The 22,355-nt window shown below is 39.0% G+C and overlaps 1 protein-coding gene across 5 annotated transcripts in view; it reads right to left on the minus strand.

The window, feature by feature from the left end:
- The window catches only part of RPF2 (ribosome production factor 2 homolog), a 39,960-nt gene that overhangs the window by 8,232 nt on the left and 9,373 nt on the right, over positions 1-22,355 (minus strand). For 3 of the 5 annotated variants that reach the window (XM_080666858.1, XM_080666860.1, XM_080666859.1), the window contains 4 exons: positions 19,710-19,791; positions 18,992-19,068; positions 14,487-14,586; positions 3,357-3,459 (listed from right to left, as the gene is read on the minus strand). In XM_080666858.1, the coding sequence (XP_080522984.1) occupies positions 3,357-3,459; positions 14,487-14,586; positions 18,992-19,068; positions 19,710-19,791 (362 nt within the window). The remainder of the gene's footprint in view (positions 1-3,356; positions 3,460-14,486; positions 14,587-18,991; positions 19,069-19,709; positions 19,792-22,355) is intronic. The other 2 variants (XM_080666861.1, XM_080666862.1) reach the window with 2 other exon arrangements.

Consider the following 22,355-nt stretch of genomic DNA (forward strand, 5'->3'; position numbering starts at 1 on the left):
AGCAATGGGAAGGATTTTAAAGGAAGGAAAATGGGTGCCACATCAACTGAATGAAAGACAAATGGAAAACCGAAAAGTCATCAATAAAATGTTGCTTCAACGGCACGAAAGAAAGCCTTTTTTGCATCGAATTGTGACTGGCGATGAAAAGTGGATTTATTGTGAGAATCCCAAATGCACAAAATCATGGGTTGATCCAGGTCAGCCATCAACATCGACTGCAAGGCCAAATTGCTGCGGAAAGAGGACAATGCTCTCTGTTTGGTGGGATCAGCAAGGTGTGGTGTATTATGAGCTTCTAAAACAAGGTGAACCCGTTAATACTGATCGCTACCGACAACAAATAATCTATTTGAACCACACTTTGATCGTGAAACAACCAGAATGGGCCAGAAGACACGGTAAAGTAATTTTGCTTCATGATAACGCACCATCACACACTTCAAAACCAGTTAAAGACACGTAAGAGATCTTGCCTGGGGAGTATTAACCCACCCGCCATATTAAGCAGACCTTGCTCCTTCAGATTACCACTTGTTCCAATCGATGGCACACGCACTTTCTGAGCAGCACTTCAAAATGTATGAAGAAATGGAAAAATGGGTCTCTGAATGGTTTGCCTCAAAACAAGAAAAGTTCTATTGGGACGGTATCCACAAAGTACCTGAAAGATGGGGGAAATGTGTAGCTAGCGATGGACATTACTTTGATTACAAAATCCGCTATTATTAACCAGTACACCTAGTATGAATGGCTCTGGACCTATACTGAATCAAGTTCTCCAATGAATACAAACTGTCATTTATACATAATGAAGTAATTATTATAGGGTATACAGGAAGAGGTCAGTAACACTGATTTATTCCCACAGTAGGTCTAAAATCAATAAAGAAAGGAGAGAGGTCAGGATGCAGTGCAGCCTACACAAATGTCCAAGGAGCCACACTAAGTCACTGCTGTAATTTAGACCCAATTGAACAAGGCAAAAATCCAATTATAAGTTTGTCATATTCCCACCTCTATCTGCTTCCTCTCTCCCTCTTATAAAATATCTCAGCAGGACCTCAGAATTACCTAAATGGTATTGCTACACTTTGCAAAAGAAAAACAGAGGCCCTAAGAAGAGACTGCCCATATCATGTGGCTGAGTTCCAGCCCAGAGACAGGTCAGAGGTGTGCTCATTCCTGGGAACACCTCTTCCTTCCCAATCCAAGCGTGGCACAGCCCCTGGAGGCTAAACTAATCCACATGTTCAGTAATTTTCCCAATAAGCAGTTAGCTGTCAATCACCCTGTCCATTTTCCATTTCAAATCAATAGCTAATAGGCCTTATAGAGCATATCTGGAATTAAAATGTTACACTAGGGTCTCTTGATTTTAAAAATTCAAACTTTTGTTTTGTTAATCCTCAACCAAAGATATTTTTCTACTGATATTTAGAGAAAATGGAAGGGAGGGAGAGGGAGAGAGAAACATCAATGTGAGAGAGACACATCATTTGTTTGCCTCCTGCATGCACCTCCCTCCCCCCTGTCCACAGGCAGAAAGTCTAACCATTGAGACACACCAGCCAGGGCAAAAATAAATTTAAACTTTTTTTTTTCCATTACAGGACTGCCATGCTAACCTAATGCTGATTCCACAAATTATATTCTTCTTAAAATAAACAGGTAAGTGAATGTGTACAGTTATACTGGTTATTTATCCTTATTCAGAAGTCTGATTTGCTATTTTTCTATTTCTTAAATGTTTTGTGCTTTTTAAAAAAAATACATTTTATTGATTTTTTACAGAGAAGAAGGGAGAGGGATAGAGAGTTAGAAACATCAATGAGAGAGAAACATTGATCAGCTGCCTCCTGCACACTCCCCACTGGGGATGTGCCTGCAACCAAGGTACATGCCCTTGACCGGAATCGAACCTGGGACCCTTCAGTCCGCAGGCCAACACTCTATCCACTAAGCCAAACCGGTTAGGGCTGTGCTTTTTCTTTTCACTAAATACAAGTTCTGATACTTTCTTTGAAATTGTTCACTATGAGAGAGTTTTTCAGTTATTATTATTATTAATTTCATTTGTATCCTCTTAGTCTCATTTAACACAAGTTTTCAAAAAAAATTTTATGTCAGTGATTATTCATCTTTTATTTCTTGTTTGCTAAATAGGGGACAACAACTTTATAATAAAATATACTCTTAAAAGCCCCAAAATCAAGTTGGGAAACTCAAATAACAGATTTAAGGGGCTTTCAAGTTTAACAAGCCAAAAATGATTATAAAATCCCTAATTATATTTTATAGTCATGTGGACATTTTATTGCATTTCCTTCTATTATTACTTAAAGGAAAGGAAAATGGAAAAACAAGTGGTGGTAGCATTAGTCATATGTTAAGAACTAAATATCTCTGACTTAATACAGTTGAGACAAAGATGGAAATTACTAACAAAAGACATGAATATTTAGTTTCATTTGTATGCTCACTGGACATAAGCTGGTAAATCACATATCAACTCTAAGCTGCTGGCTTTCAGGATGCCCTGCCAGGCCACAGTTCACAGTAAACATCACTCTGAAGTTGGTGTTCAAAGGAAGGCAGTCTGTTGGAGTCAATGTACTCTCTAGGAAAGCCTGGGCTCTATCAACTCAAAAGCACAATTGTACCATGTCATTAAGCTTTTTAATAAAAACAAAATGAGCTTGGTAGGATTTATACTGTGGTGGGGTAAGGGCAGAAGGCCTAGGCTGAAGAAAGAGGGTAAAATGAATGTAGGCACTGAATCTTATTCCTTTCAGACTCTATTTTATAGACTCAGGGTTTTGATATCTGCTTTGCCTGGCCTAGATCTTGGGGCTTGGTGCTCTAAATCTAATCAAGAAAATTAAAGAGATACTGCTTAAAGGTAGGGAGGGTCAAGACTGCATTAGTAGCCTGGCTGGCGTGGCTCAGTGGTTGAGCGTCAATTTATGAACCAGATCACGGTTCGATTCCTGGTCAAGGCACAAGCCTGGGTTGCAGGCATGATCCCTAGTGTGGGGTGTGCAGGAGGCAGCCAATCAATGGTTCTCTCTCCCTTCCTCTCTGAAGTCAATAAAATATATATTTTAAAAAAAATACTGCAAAAATTAGTGCTCTTAGCTCAGAAGGAGTGCAGCGACAGGGCCCTGGATAAGTAGGCTTCAGACAGAAGTGAGCAGGAAGGAGAATGACAAAATTAAGGCTCAGCACAGAGCGACTGCAAGCTCTCTAAACACACATTTGGCCCAACATCAATTCTACATCCGAGCTCTAAAGAACAGTCACACTAAAATACTAACCATGGGAATTAACAAAAACATGCTAAGAAATACACTTACTTATAGCTTCGAAAGTAAATCTTCCCATTCAGTGCAGTGAAGTGTAGGACATACTCTAAACCAGCCAGGCGTATATTTGATACTGTGGGGCCTCTGAAAAAATCTAAAAACACATATTAGATTGTTAAAAAAGACTAACATGTTTTTTTTTTCTAATGAAATCTTTATTGTTGCAAGTATTACATACTAGTATGTCCCCTTTTCCCCTCCTCCCAGTGACTCCTTGTAGCCTACCACCATGCCCCATCCCACGCCATCACCGCCTATTGTCTATGTCCACGCGTTATGCATCTATGCATACAAGTTCTTTGGTTGATCTCTTCCACCCATCCCGTACCCCCGCCTTCCCTCTGAGATTCCACAGTCTGTTACATACTTCTATAAGACTAACATGCTTTTAAAATTCAGTTATAAAGAGCTGCATTCTAAATGCTCTGTTTTGTACCAATACTTTTCTAAAAAGATAAGATAGCATAAAGCGATCCCTAAAAAATGTCTGACTGTTCCATCCAACCCCTCTACTAATCTCACGACTTTATTTTCTCTTTAGTTTACTAAGCCATTTTTATTTTTCAGTTTTGAAGTTCTTCCTCTAAATCAATGCTCAGCATAGAAGTGTGTCATATTTACCATGGACATTAACTATCATAGCATAAAATTTTAACCTATTAGACAAGTAGGTTAAGACGGCAAATTTCTCTTTTTTTAAAAAATTCTCACTCAAGGATACTTTTTACAATGATTTTTAGAGAGTGGAAGGAAGGAAGGAAGGGAGAGGGAGAGAAGAAGAGAAACAGATGTGGGAGAGACACATTGATTGGTTGCCTCCTAAATGTGCCCTGATCAGGGCTGGGGAATCAAACCTGCAACCCAGGTACATGCCCTTGACCAGGAATCAAACCCACAATCCCTCAGTATAGGGGCTGGCACTCTATCTACTGAGCCATACTGGCCAGGGCATAAAGATGGAAAATTTCTATAAAAGGCTGTTAAAACAGTGACTGTTAAATCAAACGAGGCTTTGTTTTATAGTGGAGGTGAACAAGCAAGAAAATTCTAACAGGAAATCTCACTTATATGAGCAAAGGATAACTAACTAAATTGTTAAAGACAGGAAATAACCAACATCAGTGATTAGACTGGTTTTTCCACAGATTGATAATCATACCACTGGGGCACATAAGATGATTATAAATGACATATAGGCAGATATAGTTTACTATGTATTATTAACTTTATCATATATCACTTTTCACTCGTGGTAGGAATATGAAGTTTCTTTTTAAAAAGGGGAGTTAACTTAAAGAAAATCCCCAGCAAACAGCACTATGGATACTAACTATATGGACTTGGCTAAAGTTACGAAGATAAGCACATGAATGAAAGAAGTCTGGAAAATAGCAATCAAGTTTGGTCCCTGCATTTACTGCTAAGAGGATCAAACCCCAAGGAGTATAAATGGAAATATACGAATAACATTTAATAAGAAAAACTTGCCCGGCCGGTGTGGCTCAGTGGTTGAGCGTCGACCTATGAACCAGGAGGTCATGGTCACCCAGTCAGGGCACATGCCTGGGTTGCAGGCTTTATCCCCAGTGTAGGTTGTGCAGAACGCAGCCAATTAGTGATTCTCTCTCATCATCGATGTTTCTATCTCTCTCTCCCCTCCTCTCTGAAATCAATAAAAATATTTTTTTAAAAAAGAAAGAAAAACTTATACAGAAGTTTACTCTGCTTAATTACTTAGGAAGAGCTGCCCGAAGGCAGCTGATGGAGTGAACAGGAAATCTCACTCTCCCAATCTGTAGCCCCAGTATTTTTCTTCTCCCTTCCCATTAGCTCATAAGATGGAAATTATTTCCATGTGCAAGGACATAAATATCTTTTTTATTTGCTTTTCCTTCCTTGTGGTTAACTAAAAGAAAACCACAGCACAAATATGCATGCACTTGCCCTAACTGGTTTGGTCCAGTGGATAGAGTGTTGGCCTGCAGATTGAAGGGTCCTGGGTTCAATTCCAGTCAAGGGCATGTACCTTGGTTGCAGGCTTGATCACCATGAGGGGGCGTGCAGAAGGCAGCTGATAGGTTAAAAAGGAGCCATATGTACTACTATTTGTAATACTTTAAACAATAAAAAAATATATATATATATATTTAAAAAAACATGCACACACAAAAAATATGCATGTATATATATACACCACTCTTCCCTACTCCACTAAACAAAAATTCCTCAGGAATACTTTCATAAACTTTTATAAAGTATGTACTTTTTCCAAGGTATTTGATTTAAATTTCGATCATAATGAAAATTTGATCATAATGAATAGTTTTCACCAAAACCTGACTCTCCTGCAGTAGCCAAATTAATAAAGCCCCATTCCTTGCTGTGGAGGCAATACTGAAGTCAGAGTTGTTATGGGGAAGAAGATATGTACATTTCAGTCTCCGCTGAAGTAGCTTTTGTAATGCAAAAGTTACAGGCATATGTGTTTTTTCCATAAGCTTCTTTTTTTCTTAATACATCTTTTTAAATTGATTTGGGAGAGAGGGAGAGAGATACATCAACAGGCTGCCTCCAACACACTTCCTACTGGGAATCAAGCCAGCAACCCAGACATGTGCCTGGACTGGGAATCGAACCAGCAACCTCTTGATGCATGGGACGACACTCAACCAACTGAGCCACAATGGCCAGAGCTATTTTCTCCATAAGCTTTTAAGAATGAAAGGGCAGGGGGTGGGGGGAGGGAGAAGAAATGAAGGTAGAAAGTTTTTTGGTTTTTTTTAAATATATTTTATTGATATTTTACAGAGAGGAAGGGAGAGGGATAGAGAGTTAGAAACATCGATGAGAGAGAAACATCGATCAGCTGCCTCCTGCACACCTCCCACTGGGGATGTGCCCGCAACCAAGGTACATGCCCTTGACCGGAAACGAACCTGGGACCCTTCACTCAGCAGGCCGACGCTCTATCCACTGAGCCAAACCGGTTTCGGCTGAAGGTAGAAAGTTTTAAAAACACTGACCCTTATACACCACATACTAAAATTAATTCCAAAGGATCATAAACCTAAATCTAAAATTAAGACTTCAAGAAGAAAATATAAGAGAAGAATCTTTGCAATCTTGGATAAGCAAACATTTCTTAAACAAAACACAGTAAGAACATACCAGTAGAGGAAAAAATTTATGAGACTTCACAAAAATGAAATACATCTGCTCTTTGAAAGATATTGTTAAAACAAAAAAAGGCAAGCCATAGACTGGGAGAAAAATATTCAAAGACTACATATCACACATAGACAAAAAATTTCTCTTTCTCTCCTCTCTCTCACAGACACACACACTCCTACCTTATTATTCAATAACTAGAGGCCCAGTGCACGAAATTCATGCACAGGTGGGGTCCCTAGGCCTGGCCAGCAATCAGGGCCAATGGGGCCAGGCTGATCAGGGCCAGACCAGAGAAGAGGTGACAGTCGCTGGGCCAGGTGCGAAAGGAATGGACGCCAGATGCCGATGCCCTGCCACCTCGCAGTCCCCCCCCCCCCCGCCCCCTCCACCTCACCACCATGCGGGCGGGCGGCAGGCCAATTAGGGCCTGCTGGGGAGAGGGACGGGGTATGGGAGGTTGGGCCCCCTTGGGAAAGGGGCTGCGTCCGCTGCCAGCCACCACCAGTTCCTTGTCCCAGTCTGGGGCCCGGCCAGGGGGAGGGACCACAGGAGGTTGGCCGGCTGGGGGAGGTTGGCTGTGGGAGCACACTGACCACCAGGGGGCAGCTCCTGCATTGAGCGTCTGCCCCCTGGTGGTCAGTGCGCGTCATAACAACAGGTTGTTCCAGTTGTTCCAGTTGTTCCAGTAGCTTAGGTTTTTGTATATAGAGATAATAAGTCTAAATACCGAATTTAAAAAAACAGGAAAAGATTTGAATGGACACTTCACCAAAGATATATGAACGGCCAATAAGCACATAAAAAGATGTTCAACATCATTAGTGATTAGAAAATGCAAATTAAAGTTACAATGATACCAATACTTTATTTTGTAGGTCTAACTTTGGAAACACATTACTATCAGTATACAACACCCAATGGTCTACCAAGTATTGGCAAGTAGTGGGGCAACTGGAGCTCTCATAAACCGCTGATGGGAACGTAAAATGGGATAACCTCATTGGAAAGCAGTTTGGCAGTTTCTTAAAATGTTAAACACGGACTACTCAAATGACTACCATTCTATTCCTAGCTATTTACCTAATAGAAATGAAAGCATATGACCTTACAAAAATCCTATATAATAAAAGGCTAATATGCAAATTGTCCCCTCAGGAGTTCGATTGACCGGGAGTTTGACCACTCACTATGACGTGCACTGACCATGGCCCAGAACTAAGGAAGGCCCTGGACGGCAGCTGGCAACCTGGGGAAAGAATGCCCCGACAGGCCCTGATCACTGGCCAAGCCTAGGGACCCTATCCGTGCACGAATTTCATGTACCGGGCCTCTAGTTTGTATATAAATATTCATAACAGCTCTACTGATAATAGTTCAAAGCTGGAATGAACATAAATGGCTAATGACAGATTAAGGGATAAACAAATTATGAAACAGCTATAAATAGAATACTACTTGGCAATAAAAAGAAATGATTACAGATACAACAACATGGATGAAACTGAAAAACAATTAGGTAAAGAAGCCAGGCCAAGAAAAGTTCACACTATAGGATTCCTTTTATCTAAAATTCTAGAAAACACAAATTAATCTATAATGACAGAAAGCACATCAGTGTTGGCTTAAAATAGAGAAAAAGGGTGGACTTCAAAGGGGTGCAGAGAAATTTTGGGAGGTGATGGAAAGAAACGTTCTGTATCTTGACTGCAATGGTTTTCACAGGTGTATACGTAAGTCAAAATCCATCAAATTTTTAAACTTCAAATGTGTACTTGACTGTAACTTATACCTCAAAAGCTGTTTAATGCCCTGGCCAGTATGGCTCAGTTGGTTGGGTGTGACCCCATGCACCACAAGGTTGCCAGTTCAATTCAGGATCAGGGCACATACTCAGGTTCCAGGCTCGATCCCCAATAGGAGGCATACAGGAGGCAGCCGAATGATGTTTCTCTCTCATTGATGTTTCTATCTCTCTCTCCCTTCCTCTCTCTCTAAAATTAAAAAAAGAAAATCTTAAAAAAAAAAGTTGTTTAAAAATAATTTAAAATGAAGAAATTTAAAGTAACCTCTAAATATTGAAAGCAAAAAGAAATGAACCTGTGTTTTGACCTACAGGCATAATCATACAGAAAGGAACTATTTCAAGTGACTTCAAAACACAGAAATTTGCCCTAACCAGTTTGGCTCAGTGGATACAGCATTAGCCTGAGGACTGAAGGGTCCCGGGTTCGATTCCAGTCAAGGGCACATGCCCAGGTTGTGGGCTCAATCCCCAGTGTGCAGAAGGCAGCCAATCAATGATTCTCTCTCATCATTGATGTTTCTCTCTCTCTCTCTCCCTCTCCTTTCCTCTCTGAAATCAATAAAAATATATCCTATATAATGAAAGGATAAGATGCAAATCGACCGGTCACTATGACACGCACTGACCATTAGGGGGCAGAGACTCAACACAGGAGCTGCCCTCTGGTGGTCAGTGCGCTCCCACAGAGGGAGCACTGCTCAGCCAGAAGCCAGGGTCACGGCTGGCAAGCGCAGCGGCAGGAGCGGGAGCCTCTACAGCCTCCGAGGCAATGTAAGGAGCAGCGAGCAGGCAGGCAGGAAGGAGTGAGGGGTCCCAGACAGCAAGAGGGCTCCTGGACTGCGAGAAGGAGCAGGCCGGGCTGAGGGACCCTCCCCCTACAGTGCACGAATGTCGTGCACCAGGCCTCTAGTATTTAAAATAAAATAAAAACACAGGAATTTGACCATATCTTCCCAACACAATGTATCTTAGAAAGACAACTGCAAAACAAACCAAAAAAACTTCACCTGCACTCAATAGCATTGCTAATATTGGCATTTTATGCTGATACTGTTGTGTGTGTAGTACAATATAAAGTAAATGTATAATTATGTTGAAGACACTGAGAACCTGAATTTTTGTCATGAATGCAAGGTGACAATGTGAAGTCAATGAAGTTAAGATCGTTTTGTCCTAAATTTGAGTTAGAAGTTTCAGTATGAACTCAAGATCTATTTTATCTCATCAAACATATTTCATACTTCTGCCCACTAAAAAAGCCTAGAAACAATGACCAACCCAGACACAGTCCAGAGCACCCAGACTGTGATTTCTAAGATAATTCCAAACTTAAAAAACACAACAAAACCAAAAATACCAGGGTATCTTAGAGAAATAGCTGATCCCAGGATTGGGGCAATCAAAGTATAAGAAAAGTTTGAAACATCAAAAGGGGTGATGGATTACAGTATATTGAACCTCAGGATACTGCTGAAAAGGCTCACCCTAAAATGGGCAAAAATGATGGCTGAATTAAAATGGGAGATATTATGAGTATAGGAATTAAAAAAAAAAGTTAGGTATAACTAAGGAAGTGGAAGAGGTAGAAGATAAATTGGTTATAGTCAGAAGAAAAGCACCAGTTTGGACATTTTTGCCAATGGGTCAATTCTAAGCAAAAATAAGATCTGATATGTGCCTGTGTCCATTAAGTAAATACATTGGAAAAGGGCCGGGGATCTGAGTAGAACAGATCAGATCCTGATTCTACCACTTACTACCTTCTTCACTCTCATCAAGTAAATTAGCTGGCCTGAATCTCTTTGTCTACAACATGGGAATACTAACTATTCCCATAATGAACTGAATGTTTGTGTTCCTCAAAATTCATGTTACTCCAGCCAGTGTGGCTCAGTGGTTTAATGTTGACCCATGAAACCAAAAGGTTGCTGGTTCGATTCCCAGTCAGGGGATATGCCTGGATTGCAGGCTCAATCCCTGGTGGGGGATTTGCAGGAGGCAGCCGATCGATGATGTTTCTCTCTCATAAATGTTTCTATATCTCTCTCCCTCTCCCTTCCTATTTCTCTAAAAATCAATAAAAACATTTATATCCTATCTAATAAAGAGGGCATATGCTAATTGACCATCACTTCGTCACAAAGATGGCTACACCCACAGCTGAGGCCAAGTTCCCATAAGGAGCCTTAACAAGCAATCAGCAGGGACCTGAGGCTGTGCCCCCTCCCCCTCCTGGTGGGGCTTGACGGGGGACCTCAGGCCGTGTTCCCCACCTGGCAGGACTTGATGGAGGACCTCAAGGCACACCCCCGCCCCGGTCTGGGGGACCTCAGGCCACACCCCATCCTGGGGCCGGGCCAAGGGACCTGAGGCTACGCCCTCTGCCCAGCAGGGCTTGACAAGGGTGGGACTGGCCAGATCTACATCTAGCCCAATGGGGGGGTCCAGCCGGGTCTGGGTCTCACGCGATTTTAAGGTGCATGTGGGTGGGCGGGGACTTGACTCTGGGTCCCATGGTTTGCCCCAGACTCTGACAGGAGGAAGGTTTTCATACACATTTTACTAATTTTCTTTCATCTCTGACACTTCTATTATAGAGAAAGGGCAAACAGCAATATTAAATTATTTCCTCTAATTAATCCCCTCTTAATGTGCACAAATTTCATGCACCGGGTCACTAGTATATATGTATATATATAAATAATACACACACACACACACACACACACACACACATATATATTTTATTGATTTTAGAGGAAGCGAGACAGGGGGAGATAAAAACATCAATAATGAGCCCTAACCGGTTTGGCTCAGTGGATAGAGCGTCGGCCTGCGGACTCAAGGGTCCCAGGTTCGATTCCGGCCAAGGGCATGTACCTTGGTTGCAGGCACATACCAAGTGGGGAGTGTGCAGAAGGCAGCTGATCGATGTTTCTGACTCTCTATCCTTCTCCCTTCCTCTCTGTAAAAAATCAATAAAATATATTAAAAAAAAACCAAAAAACAAAACATCAATAATGAGAGAGAATCATTGACTGGCTGCCTCCTGCACGCCTCCTACTAGGGATCAAGCCCGCAACCCAAGCATGTGCCCTTGACAGGAATCGAACTCAGGACCCTTCAGTCTGCAGGCCAACGCTCTATCCACTGAGCCAACCAGCTAGGGCAATAAAAACATTTTAAAAGAAAATTCAGAAGAAACTAGAGGCCTGATGCACGAAATTCGTGCAAGGGGCTTGGCCCTCGCAGCCTCAGCCGGCCCTCTCAGCCCCGGCTGGCCCTTGAAGCCCCAGCTTCCTCCTGAAGGCCATTTGGCTATTCAGTCTAATTAGCATATTAACTCTTTATTATATAGAATATGATGAAAGAAAAAAATAATTCCAACATCAGCAGTCCTCTAAGGTAGCAGTTCTAGTGGGGCACGTTTCTTGCATGCATCACTCCAAGACCAGGCCAATGTGGCTGACAGATGGCTACATGCTCAAGGGCAAGAAGCTGGAGTTCTAGCGGAGGAAAATCAAGGCCCAGAAAGTCAAATAAATCCTCCTCTCTCCTCTCTTAGCTCATGTAATAAACGTTGTTTATTGTTAAAAAGAAAAAAAAATTAGGATGGACTGAATCTAAAAGTGGTATAGATATTTACTGTTTTTTTATAAACAAGGTAGGACCCACTAAGATTAACCACAAATCTACATAATATTTTTAAAAAGCAAAACTCAGGATGAACAAAATGGGTACCTGCCATGAAAATACTGAAGTTAAGAAATTAACTTTTCTTTCTGGCCAATTACACACACACACACACACACACACACACACACACACACACACTCTCTCTCTCTCTCTCTCTCTCTCTCTCTCTCTCTCTCTCTCTCTCTCTCTCTTCCTAGAAGGAAGAAAATCCTTGATAAAAGTCTCTTTCCTTACTGCTCTACTTTATTTCATTTGAACACAAAATATAAACCAGAAGTCTGCAGCTGCAGTTGAGTATTAAAAACTCAACTTCCCTTGGTACCCAACAATCTCACTCCATTACTCTACCTTTCTTCTTTCCCCAGATTCCTTTATGGTTTTCACTCCCTCCCCCTCATCACTGCAATATGTGGTTATTATTGCCACCTAGTAGAAGCACAAAACAATGAGATCGTTTTTTATAAAAACCATTTAAACAAAAGCAAACAAAAGCACTCTGTTATAACAAATTATAAGTACTACCGTCACCGACTATTAATAATTAATTGGAAGAACTAGAGGACAAAAGGCAGGAAATCTGGGCCAATCCAGTCCAATAGCAATCTTAGCTGGAAAAACAACCTTTTTACTTTGGGGTACGTAATATTGAAAGAAATAAATTCTGGTCATTGTCTTTCATGCATGATTTTTTAAGACATAAAAAGTGGCAAAGACTCTGCAAAGGAAATGTTCATTATCACATGATGGACAGTAGAGGCAGAAAAACTCAGGCTTTGGGTTTTGATCCTGGCTCACCTACTTAATAGCTCTTAACCTCTCTAAGCCTCTATTTTCCCATCTATAAAATGGAATGTTACCAAACTCAAGAACTCTAGAAAGGATTAAGGAGGTTATAGTAGTACTGGGTTTTCTAAAAATAGTCGTTTATTAAAAGTGAGAAGTTCTTATAAAAATAAAGGCCTTGCTGGTATTGCTCAGTGGTTAGGCGTTGATCAATAAACCAGGTGGTCATGGTTCCATTCCCAGTCAGGGCACATGCCTGGGTTGTGGGCTCCGTCCCCAGGAGGGGGCGTGCAGGAGACAGCCGATCAATGATTCTTTCTCATCACTGATGTTTCTCTCTCTTCCTCTACTTTCCTCTCTGAAATCAATAAAAATATATATTTTTTTAAATGAGAAATTATGAAAATTGTAAACCCAGCACTAAGACCATAAATAATCCTGATAAGGAAAATGAAAGCACCCTTTTCTGGTCAGCTCATCTGTAAAGAGTATGTATACAGTTTGTTCATAATATATACCCCACAAACTTTTCCAAAGTGATCTAGGGCAAAGTATGTAAAAATCCAAAAGAAGGGCAACCAAAAACGTATATGGCCTAGCCCGTAAGCTAGTAAGAATGATGCAAGAAAAGCTCAAATGAAATCAATGTAAACCTGAGATAATGCTGAGTATCAGAAGCATTTGTACCTCTAGTTACAACTAAATTTCTTTCCAGAATTAGATAAGAGCTGGCAGATGTGATTGCATAATATTAAGTATTAGTACCATTTAAGAAATCATGGAGAACAATTATGCCAGCTTTTTAAAAAGGGGAGAAAAAGTGGTTTAAAACTGGTAAAATTAATGTCAATCCTAGATGATGACAATAAATGTGTATTAGATTTTAAGAAGGTAACTTGTGAACACATAGGAAAGAATGTAGTCATTACATAAATAATTAGGAACTAGCATACTTCACTAAGAATAAGTCATCTATAAAACAGTCTTATAATGTTATTGTGAGAATGAAGCACTATATAAAAAGTACCTAGTATACTAGTATGCTTGGTGTTTATGATAATGATCATGAAATAAAAGGAGCTGGAAGGTCACTGAGGATTTCCTGGGAAAGAAATGAGATTTGCAAGAATAGAAGAAAACAGATAAATAAGAATAGAATCAGAAAAAAAAACAATAGGAATATTTATAACATATTTTCAATAAACCACTTTTAATGGAAAAGGAAGAAAGAAAATTGGGGGAGATCAAGAAAGCAAGTTATAGTATGAAAAGCCTTGTATATCAGATTAAGAAAAACTAGTAGAGGTTTTGAATGGAAGTGAATGATGTATAACCATCTTGAAAACTTCAATTTTCAAAATTGAATTTGATGATGTCAATAATGACAGGAGATAGGTGTGGGTATTTTATTAAGTGTAAAATGCTATATAAATAGGTTGATACCAAAGTTAATATAGCATCAAGAAAATAATTATGCTCAATAGAATATAACATCCCTTTAACTCTCCTCTGCTAGTGGGGAATAGAGAAAATAATGAAAAGGAAAAAAAGAAAGGAGATTTTTTTTAAAAAGCTGTTTACCTAGTTAAGTGGCAAAGTGCCACCAATGACAGTCTTGTATTACCTACCTGAGCTATTCTGCAGATATTAAGTATTAAAACACTTACCAATAAGAAGACTTTTTAGCCTCCTGTAGTCTTCTGTTACATCAAAATCATTACCAGCAAATATTAACATAGGTTTTGTTCCCTCGGGGCATTTACTATTCTATGAAATGAAAAAAATGTAATTATATAATTATCAAGTCTAAATTGTTTATATGCTGATTTTAAAGTAACTGATACTTAATATGTAATTAATTCATTTTTAGATTTTCTAAACTGTCCTAAAACTCTCTATGCATGCTAATTTTAGACTTAAAACCAGAGTTAGGATTTTTAAACTTAGAGATTTTTATATTAAAAATTATTTTTTTCATTCCACTCTCTCACACTACCAAATTAATATGTGGTCAAAGAATGATATAAGCTACTTGTTAACATTATTCTATGTAAGAATAAAATAAAAATCTAAACTTGCTAAAAAAACAAAAACAAACATAGCCCTCTAACAGCCAGATTCAAAATAAATTAAATTTCTTTGAATTTTTTTGTCCTGCTGTGCCTTTCCTACTGTATCACATAAACAGTGTTTTTAAATGAAAGTTCAATTAAACTACCAACTAAACATTTACATGGGAACCAATAATTGTATACAAGCTATAGAAAGTATGTGCTAATCCTTACTCAGCAGGGTTCAAGCTCTTACTGGAAAAATTATTTTGTCCAGTTCTAGATGTTTTATACCAAGAAGAATGTGATGTAAGTAATAAGAGGATTTACATTTAAAAGCCACTAAAGTTAAAGAAAATCAAATAGAAAAAAATTCTTTAACTTGAAGGATTAATTTATAGAGGAAGGTAAATGGTTATTGGTCTGAGCTTCCCACTGATTCTAATACCACTGCTCTGACATCAATCAAGATTATCCAAATTTAGCAGGAAAAAAACCCCACAAAACAAAATAGGACAAAAAAAACAAACATCCTCTGTTGTAGGATCAGCAGTCACCTGCTACTTCCCTGTTCACCATGACCACTCTAGTAGGCATTCTCTGCTTCCAAATCCTGAGACTTAACTGTCTACACTTAGGAAATGTGCCTAAGCTGTCTGTCTGATCCAGGGCCTAAATGGACTTTCCAGATCCCAAGACTCCGCTGTGCTCCAACTGTCCTACCTGACCCTCCTACTGCTACCCCTAGGGCCACGGGGGCTATCAAGTACTAAGAGAAAGTGAGGCAACCCAAGTACAACTTTGGCTTTCAAACCATTCTGACCACAATGCATAGTAATAAAAAATATTATTTGAAGCCATGACCCAGTATACACATCATAAAAATATAACTAAACAAGTTATGTAAAACAGTACTTGTCATGTAGATCACTGATATTTTTCACAATGTGAAAACCCTGAACTAGAAGAAACTACAACAAAAGAGCTTTATTCCAATAGCCTGAAAGGTACTAAAATTCTAAGTAATATATAAATTCTATGATATAGTATACTAAAAATACTATAATTATGAAGTCCTTGAATAACCTTTTAAGTGTTTTTAAACAAAGAAAAAAATAAAAAAATAATTCTTATAAATTACACACAAATTTTTCAAGTAAAATATCCCAGGAAATTGTGATATATTTTATACTACCTAATATAAAATCAACTAGCCTTAAATTTTAAACATCTCACTCATTAAGGTTTATTTTATGCAGAAACACCACACCTAGCAGTTTGGCCATCTTAGAAAACAGGCACCTAGAATAATCACTCTATTTCCTGGTAAAGTCTAATCTAATGTTGCTTAAGAGTTAACAGAGGAATGAGGCTTGGCAATAAAAGTAAGCAAGTGAGAAAAGAAATACCTGGTGAAGATGCCTTAAAAATGAGGAGTCAGAGTAAAGAAAAAATAAACATGAAGACAAAGTAGAACAAAGCATGCAATCCAAAACGGACTAAAAATATAAGCTTGTAACCAAATAATGGGGTAAAAAGTGAAGGGCTGACTAACAGTCTGTGCAGGATTACCAATATAAGCATACACTCAGCAATTAATGAATTTTGTAATTATTGATATGCTCCATGAATAAAAATTTAGTATTCAGTTTAAATGGTTCTTGTTAAGAATGACACCTGAGCCCTTGCTCAATGGTTAGAGCGTGGGCCCACAGACTAAAGGGTCACGGGCCTGATACCCAGTCAAAGGGTGCCTTGGTTGCAGATTTGATCCCCAGCACCAGTCAGGGCACATGCAGGAGGCAACCAGTCAATGTGTCTCCCTCACATTGATAGCTCTCTCTCTCTCTCCCACTCCCTCCCTTCCACTCTCTAAAAATCAATGGGAAAAATATCCTTGGGTGAGAATATTTTTTAAAAAGGAGACCCGAAGCCCTGGCTGGTATTGGTCAGTGGATAAGAGCGTCGATGTCGGCCTGTGGACCCAAGGGTCCTGGGTTCCATTCCCGGTCAGGGCACATGCCCGGATTGTGGGCTTTATCCCCATTGTGGAGCATGCAGGAGGCAGCCAAGCCATGATTCTCTCTCATCATTGATGTTTCTATCTCTCCCTTTCCCTTCCTCTCTAAAATCAATAAAATTAACCCTAACCGGTTTGGCTCAGTGGATAGAGCGTCAGCCTGCGGACTGAAGGGTCCCTGGTTCGATTCCGGTCAAGGGCATGTACCTTGGTTGCGGGCACATCCCCAGTAGGGGGTGTGCAAAAGGCAGCTGATCGATGCTTCTCTCTCTTCGATGTTTCTAACTCTCTTCTCTCTCCCTCTCCCTTCCTCTCTGTAAAAAATCAATAAAATATTTAAAGAAAGAAAATCAATAAAATTATATTTAAAAAAGAGAGAGAGAGACCTGAAAAACAAGTTGTGGTCCAGTTCACAAGCTGCACAGTGACAGAAGTAGTTCTTTGCTTTGGAAGTGAAGTGGAAAGAGTAGAGGAGTTGGCATGCATGCAATAGCCAATGCTCAAGCCCACTAACTGGTGACCAAGCCAGAAAGCTAGCAGCAGTGGCAAAGGTAAAATGGGGACATGCTGCTCATCTCCAGGGATTTGTGCATATCCCCAAAAAGAAACTGTAAAAAGCCATGGTTTCCACCATAATAAACATCATTGTTTATACACTTTCCAAAATGCCTTCCAATACGTTATTTTCAATGATAAGCATTTTCACATATATTCTCTCACTTGGTGTTGTTATACCTATTTAGTACTTGATTGCAATTGAGGGTCAGGGAAGTAACTGACTGTGTCAGGTCACAAATCATCCTAATGGCTATGACAGGCCTCAGAGCCAAGTGTTCTGCCTCTAAATCCAATCTCAGGCCACTGTTCTACACTGTACCTGAAGACACTTGTATAGCTATGGGGGGATCTGGTAAGAGCCTTTTCTCAAACCCACAGGAAACCTGGAAGGCATGTCCTTTTTTCAGAGGAGGTTGGGGAAAGTATTTATTATATATTTGCTATAATTCTTTCAGTATACCATGACCATCAAAGACGCAAAAACTGAGAATAATTATATAACTTCCAATTACAAACTTCAATATCCTTTCTTCCAAAGTCCTTGAGTTCTAATTGGTTATACATTTACTATATATGACTCTAAGTCACCAATGGAATTCTTCTCGGCTTCAATCTCTAAATCTCTACATTAGGGAAAATAATTTCAGCCTTCCATGGGTAGCTATGAGGTCTAAGTAAATCATGCATTTGATGGAATAGATTACGCCAAGAAAGGAGAGTTCTGAGGGGACAGAAGCCCAATTTGGACCCAGGAGCTGAACTAGGACAGTTCTCTTGCCTCTCTAAGACTACTTAATATTTTCTGTTTTTTAATCCCATTCAAATAAAAGAGACACAAAGATGCAAGTCCTTAAGGGGAGGACTTAACTAGCAATTTGTTAGTTAGGAACCAAAATACTGTAGGATCAGTTAAAGCTTCCTAGGTTTGGAACAGGGCTCACTTTAAAAATTCCAGTATTTCTGTAGTTCTATAAAATAAATGCTGTGATAATGCAGAGAGAGGAGACAGCATTTAAACCATGGGCGTAGACAAGAGTTAGTAACCACTCTGAAGGCTAATTACTAGAAGACCCACATGTGTTATATACTTTAAATATATCCCACTGTTTAAAATAAAGGTAAAATGAAATTGTACTTTTATCTTAGACCACACTAGTATAAAAACAAAGTTCTTTCTTACTTAAGCTACCAAACTATTATCAACACTCTTCACCACAAGATGTCACTATTGCCCAAAAGAAACATTACAAAATGTTTTTTGTTTTTTTTAAACATTTTCTTTCTTTTTTTTTTTTTTTTAAATATATTTTATTGATATTTTACAGAGAGGAAGGGAGAGGGATAGAGAGCTAGAAACATCGATGAGAGAGAAACATCGATCAGCTGCCTCCTGCACACCTCCCACCGGGGATGTGCCCGCAACCAATGTACATGCCCTTGACCGGAATCGAACCCGGGACCCCTCAGTCCGCAGGCCGACGCTCTATCCACTGAGCCAAACCGGTTTTGGCCAAAATGTTTCTTATTTTTATCAGTATCTTACCTTAATATCTTTTAGAGAGACAAATTTCTCAATACCTAATTCAATCATATCTAGCACATGGTAGTCATACATACGACCTAGAAAGAAAACACATTTTTTTGAGCATTTATTTTTCCCAAACAGCTTATCTTCAATGTTCAAAACATCCTAATATCGGCTTCTTATCTTACTTCTTATACCCTTCAAACACGTCCCCTCTTTAAATTTTCAAGGCTACCTAGGATAGATTGTTGCAATCTTAGTTCTGGAAGGGATCTTTTACAGAAGAGTAAATAAAGACCCACAGAGGGTTTGCTTGCCTAAGCCACTGAGCATGCCAAACCAAGTCTCAAAACAGCCAGGCCAAAAAAAAAAAAAAAAAGAAGCCAGGCAAGGGTTTTTTTTCCCAAATGTGTCCATTAAACAGATATTTATTAGGAAAGGGTTAATCTATGCAGCTAGGAATACTACTTAGTGTTTTCTTTTTCTAACTCTAATACTGACTTAGGATTTCTAAGTTTTATATTAGAGAAATATCTACAACTTGAGGTAGGGTAATATTTATATGCCCATTCTTTCTTTACCTGAGGACTGGCAGACAAAACATTTTTATTCAAAATTACATGGGAAAAATACTAGTGTAGAGCTTACTAGTTACTCCTGAATCCTCAACATCATCAATTAACTGTCACAGAAATAACTCTATAAATAAAAATACTAAAAAGTAAATGATACTTACCTATTACTAGATTATTTGGCCGCTTCTTATTATGGGAGCCAAACATAAATAAAGAACAATCTGACTTCTTTGAAAAAAATTCCTATGAAACCAAAGAAATCCCATTTAATCAATGAATAAGTATAAGAAACTTAAGAATTATACCTCTGAACTAAAAAAAAGTATCAGTTTTGTGTTTTGTTTTTTGTTGTTTTTTTCAGTAGAAGTTAATGGAGATTTAATGAACTATATGGGAATAAACAAATGAAAAGGACTTTATTTCTACCTTTAACGTCAAATTTTCTGATTTGGGGCTTGTAGGGGAAAGATGTAGGTTCAAAACTAAAAATATATAAAAACTATTAAGTTAATAAATAGAGACCATTTATATTTTTAGCTATACAGTTATTTTGAAATAGCACACCGAGTATTTCATTTGCTAAAGAAATGCCTTTACTCATAGGACATTACTACTATCATAAATCAGCATGGTGTTTTTAGGTATTTATAATTGGACTCATGAGCTTACAATGTATATATCTACTTTTTATTACAAACTTCATCCACACAGGAATCTTGCCCTAGATTCTCCACCCCACCCCAACTGTGACTAGTTCCCTTTTGTGTACCCGGCAAGGGCTGACTGACAAACCTATGTTGCTCCTGCCAGTAAGAAATCTCTCTCCCATTTGGCTCTCCAAAATATTGACTTCATTACAGATTTGAGAGGAGTGGAAACAATTATCCTAGACAGCTCCTTTTATACTGACTGATACACATGCTCATTACATCTCACATAGTTTGACTGATTACTGAGATGCCTAATCTCAGCACAAAAATTAGATTCACTGTGGTCTAGTATAGTGGGAAAACCTTCTTAATGACAAAACATTAAAGAACAGATAAAACAATGATAATCCTCAACGTGTGTTTTTTTTTTAAGTATAAAGGGCTTTTATTATTTGTAACATAGGCACAATTATTTAAAATTAATAAATTTTTATTTAAGGAATTTCACATGTTCTGAGTCCTTCCACTGCCTTAGTTCCTACTGAGTTTGAGTCTTAATCCCTTTTTTTTGCACAATACAGTTGTCATTTCAGTCAGTCCACAATCCTTCTAGTTGAGCTTCTTTGATCTACACTTGAATATGGACATACTGCAAAAACTCTCCACCTATAATCGTTGGGAACCAATTTCTTCAAGCAATTTACTTTAGGGCCATGGTTAGGGTCGGAGCAGATGGATCTGCCTGGTTTTTTCATTTCAGACACCCTCTAAATATTAAGTTCAAATCATTTTCACTCCTAAGCTATCACCCCCTAGATTACAGTGGTCGGCAAATTGCGGCTCGCGAGCCACATGTGGCTCACGAGCCACAGTTTGCCGACCATTGCCCTAGAATAGTACAGATCTTCGGGATATACAAAGTACCTAAGATTAAAAAAAATTAGATTACTAGGTCTTTCACAGTTTTAGCAGCTGTCTTGTAATTCCTTTCCACAGATCTAACACACAGTTCTGTGAATAAAGTAAGCAACATGTATTTACTCTATGAGGCGTTTCCAACGATCTCAGCTTTTCTTTATTGGTTGCAAGACTCCCAAAGATGTGGGCCCCTACTTTATCATTCATTCCAGTGTTTATTACCTATCCACTCCCCATGTGGAGGATGGAGTCAGAAAGTCCAGGAATTCTAGCTCTGCCATTTTCAGTGGGATCTGGTCACCTTTCTGAGAATTACTCTTATCATGTATACATCAGGGACAGTAACGCCTCCTGCAAAAATCTGCAAGGACTACATGATTTGTCAGATGTCAAAGTACCTTATACTATGTCTGGAACAAAGTAGGTATTCAAAAATGTTTTTTAAAGGCTAAGTCGAGCCCTAACTGGTTTGGCTCAGTGGATACAGCGTCGGCCTGTGGACTGAAGGGTCCCAGGTTCGATTCCAGTCAAGGGCATGTACCTTGGTTGCAGGCACATCCCCAGTAGGGTGTGTGCAGGAGGCAGCTGATCAATGTTTCTCTCTCATCGATGTTTCTAACTCTCTCTCCCTCTCCCTTCCTCTCTGTAAAAAAATAAATAAAATATATTAAAAATAAAATAAAGGCCAAGTCGAAATAAATGCATTCTTAAAATATTTCTTAATATTCTTATGTTATGACTAACACCCCAAGCTTTCCATAATTACCTTTACATACATATAATACCGCTACTATTCTTCTCCATAAAACCCACTTTTTGTTAAAATTCTAGAGCAGTGGTTCTCAACCTTTCTAATGCCACGACCCTTTAATATTTCTTCATGTTGTGGTGACCCCCAACCATAAAATTATTTTCGTTGCTACTTCATAACTGTAATTTTGCTACTGTTATGAATTGTAATGTAAATATCTGTGTTCTCCGATGGTCTTAGGTGACCCTGCTAGTGGTTCTCAACCTGTGGGTCGCTAGCGGTTCTCAACCTGTGGGTCGCAACCCACAGGTTGAGAACTGCTGCTGTAGAGCCTAAGACCATCGGAAAACACAGATATTTACATTATAATTCATTAACAGTAGCAAAATTACAGTTATGAAGTAGCAACAAAAATAATTTTATGGTTGGGGGTCACCACAACATGAGGAACTGTATTAAAGGGTCATGGCATTAAAAGGTTGAGAACC

Source organism: Plecotus auritus (assembly GCF_963455305.1).
Source record: "Plecotus auritus genome assembly, chromosome: 4".
Classification (NCBI taxonomy): Eukaryota; Metazoa; Chordata; class Mammalia; order Chiroptera; family Vespertilionidae; genus Plecotus; species Plecotus auritus.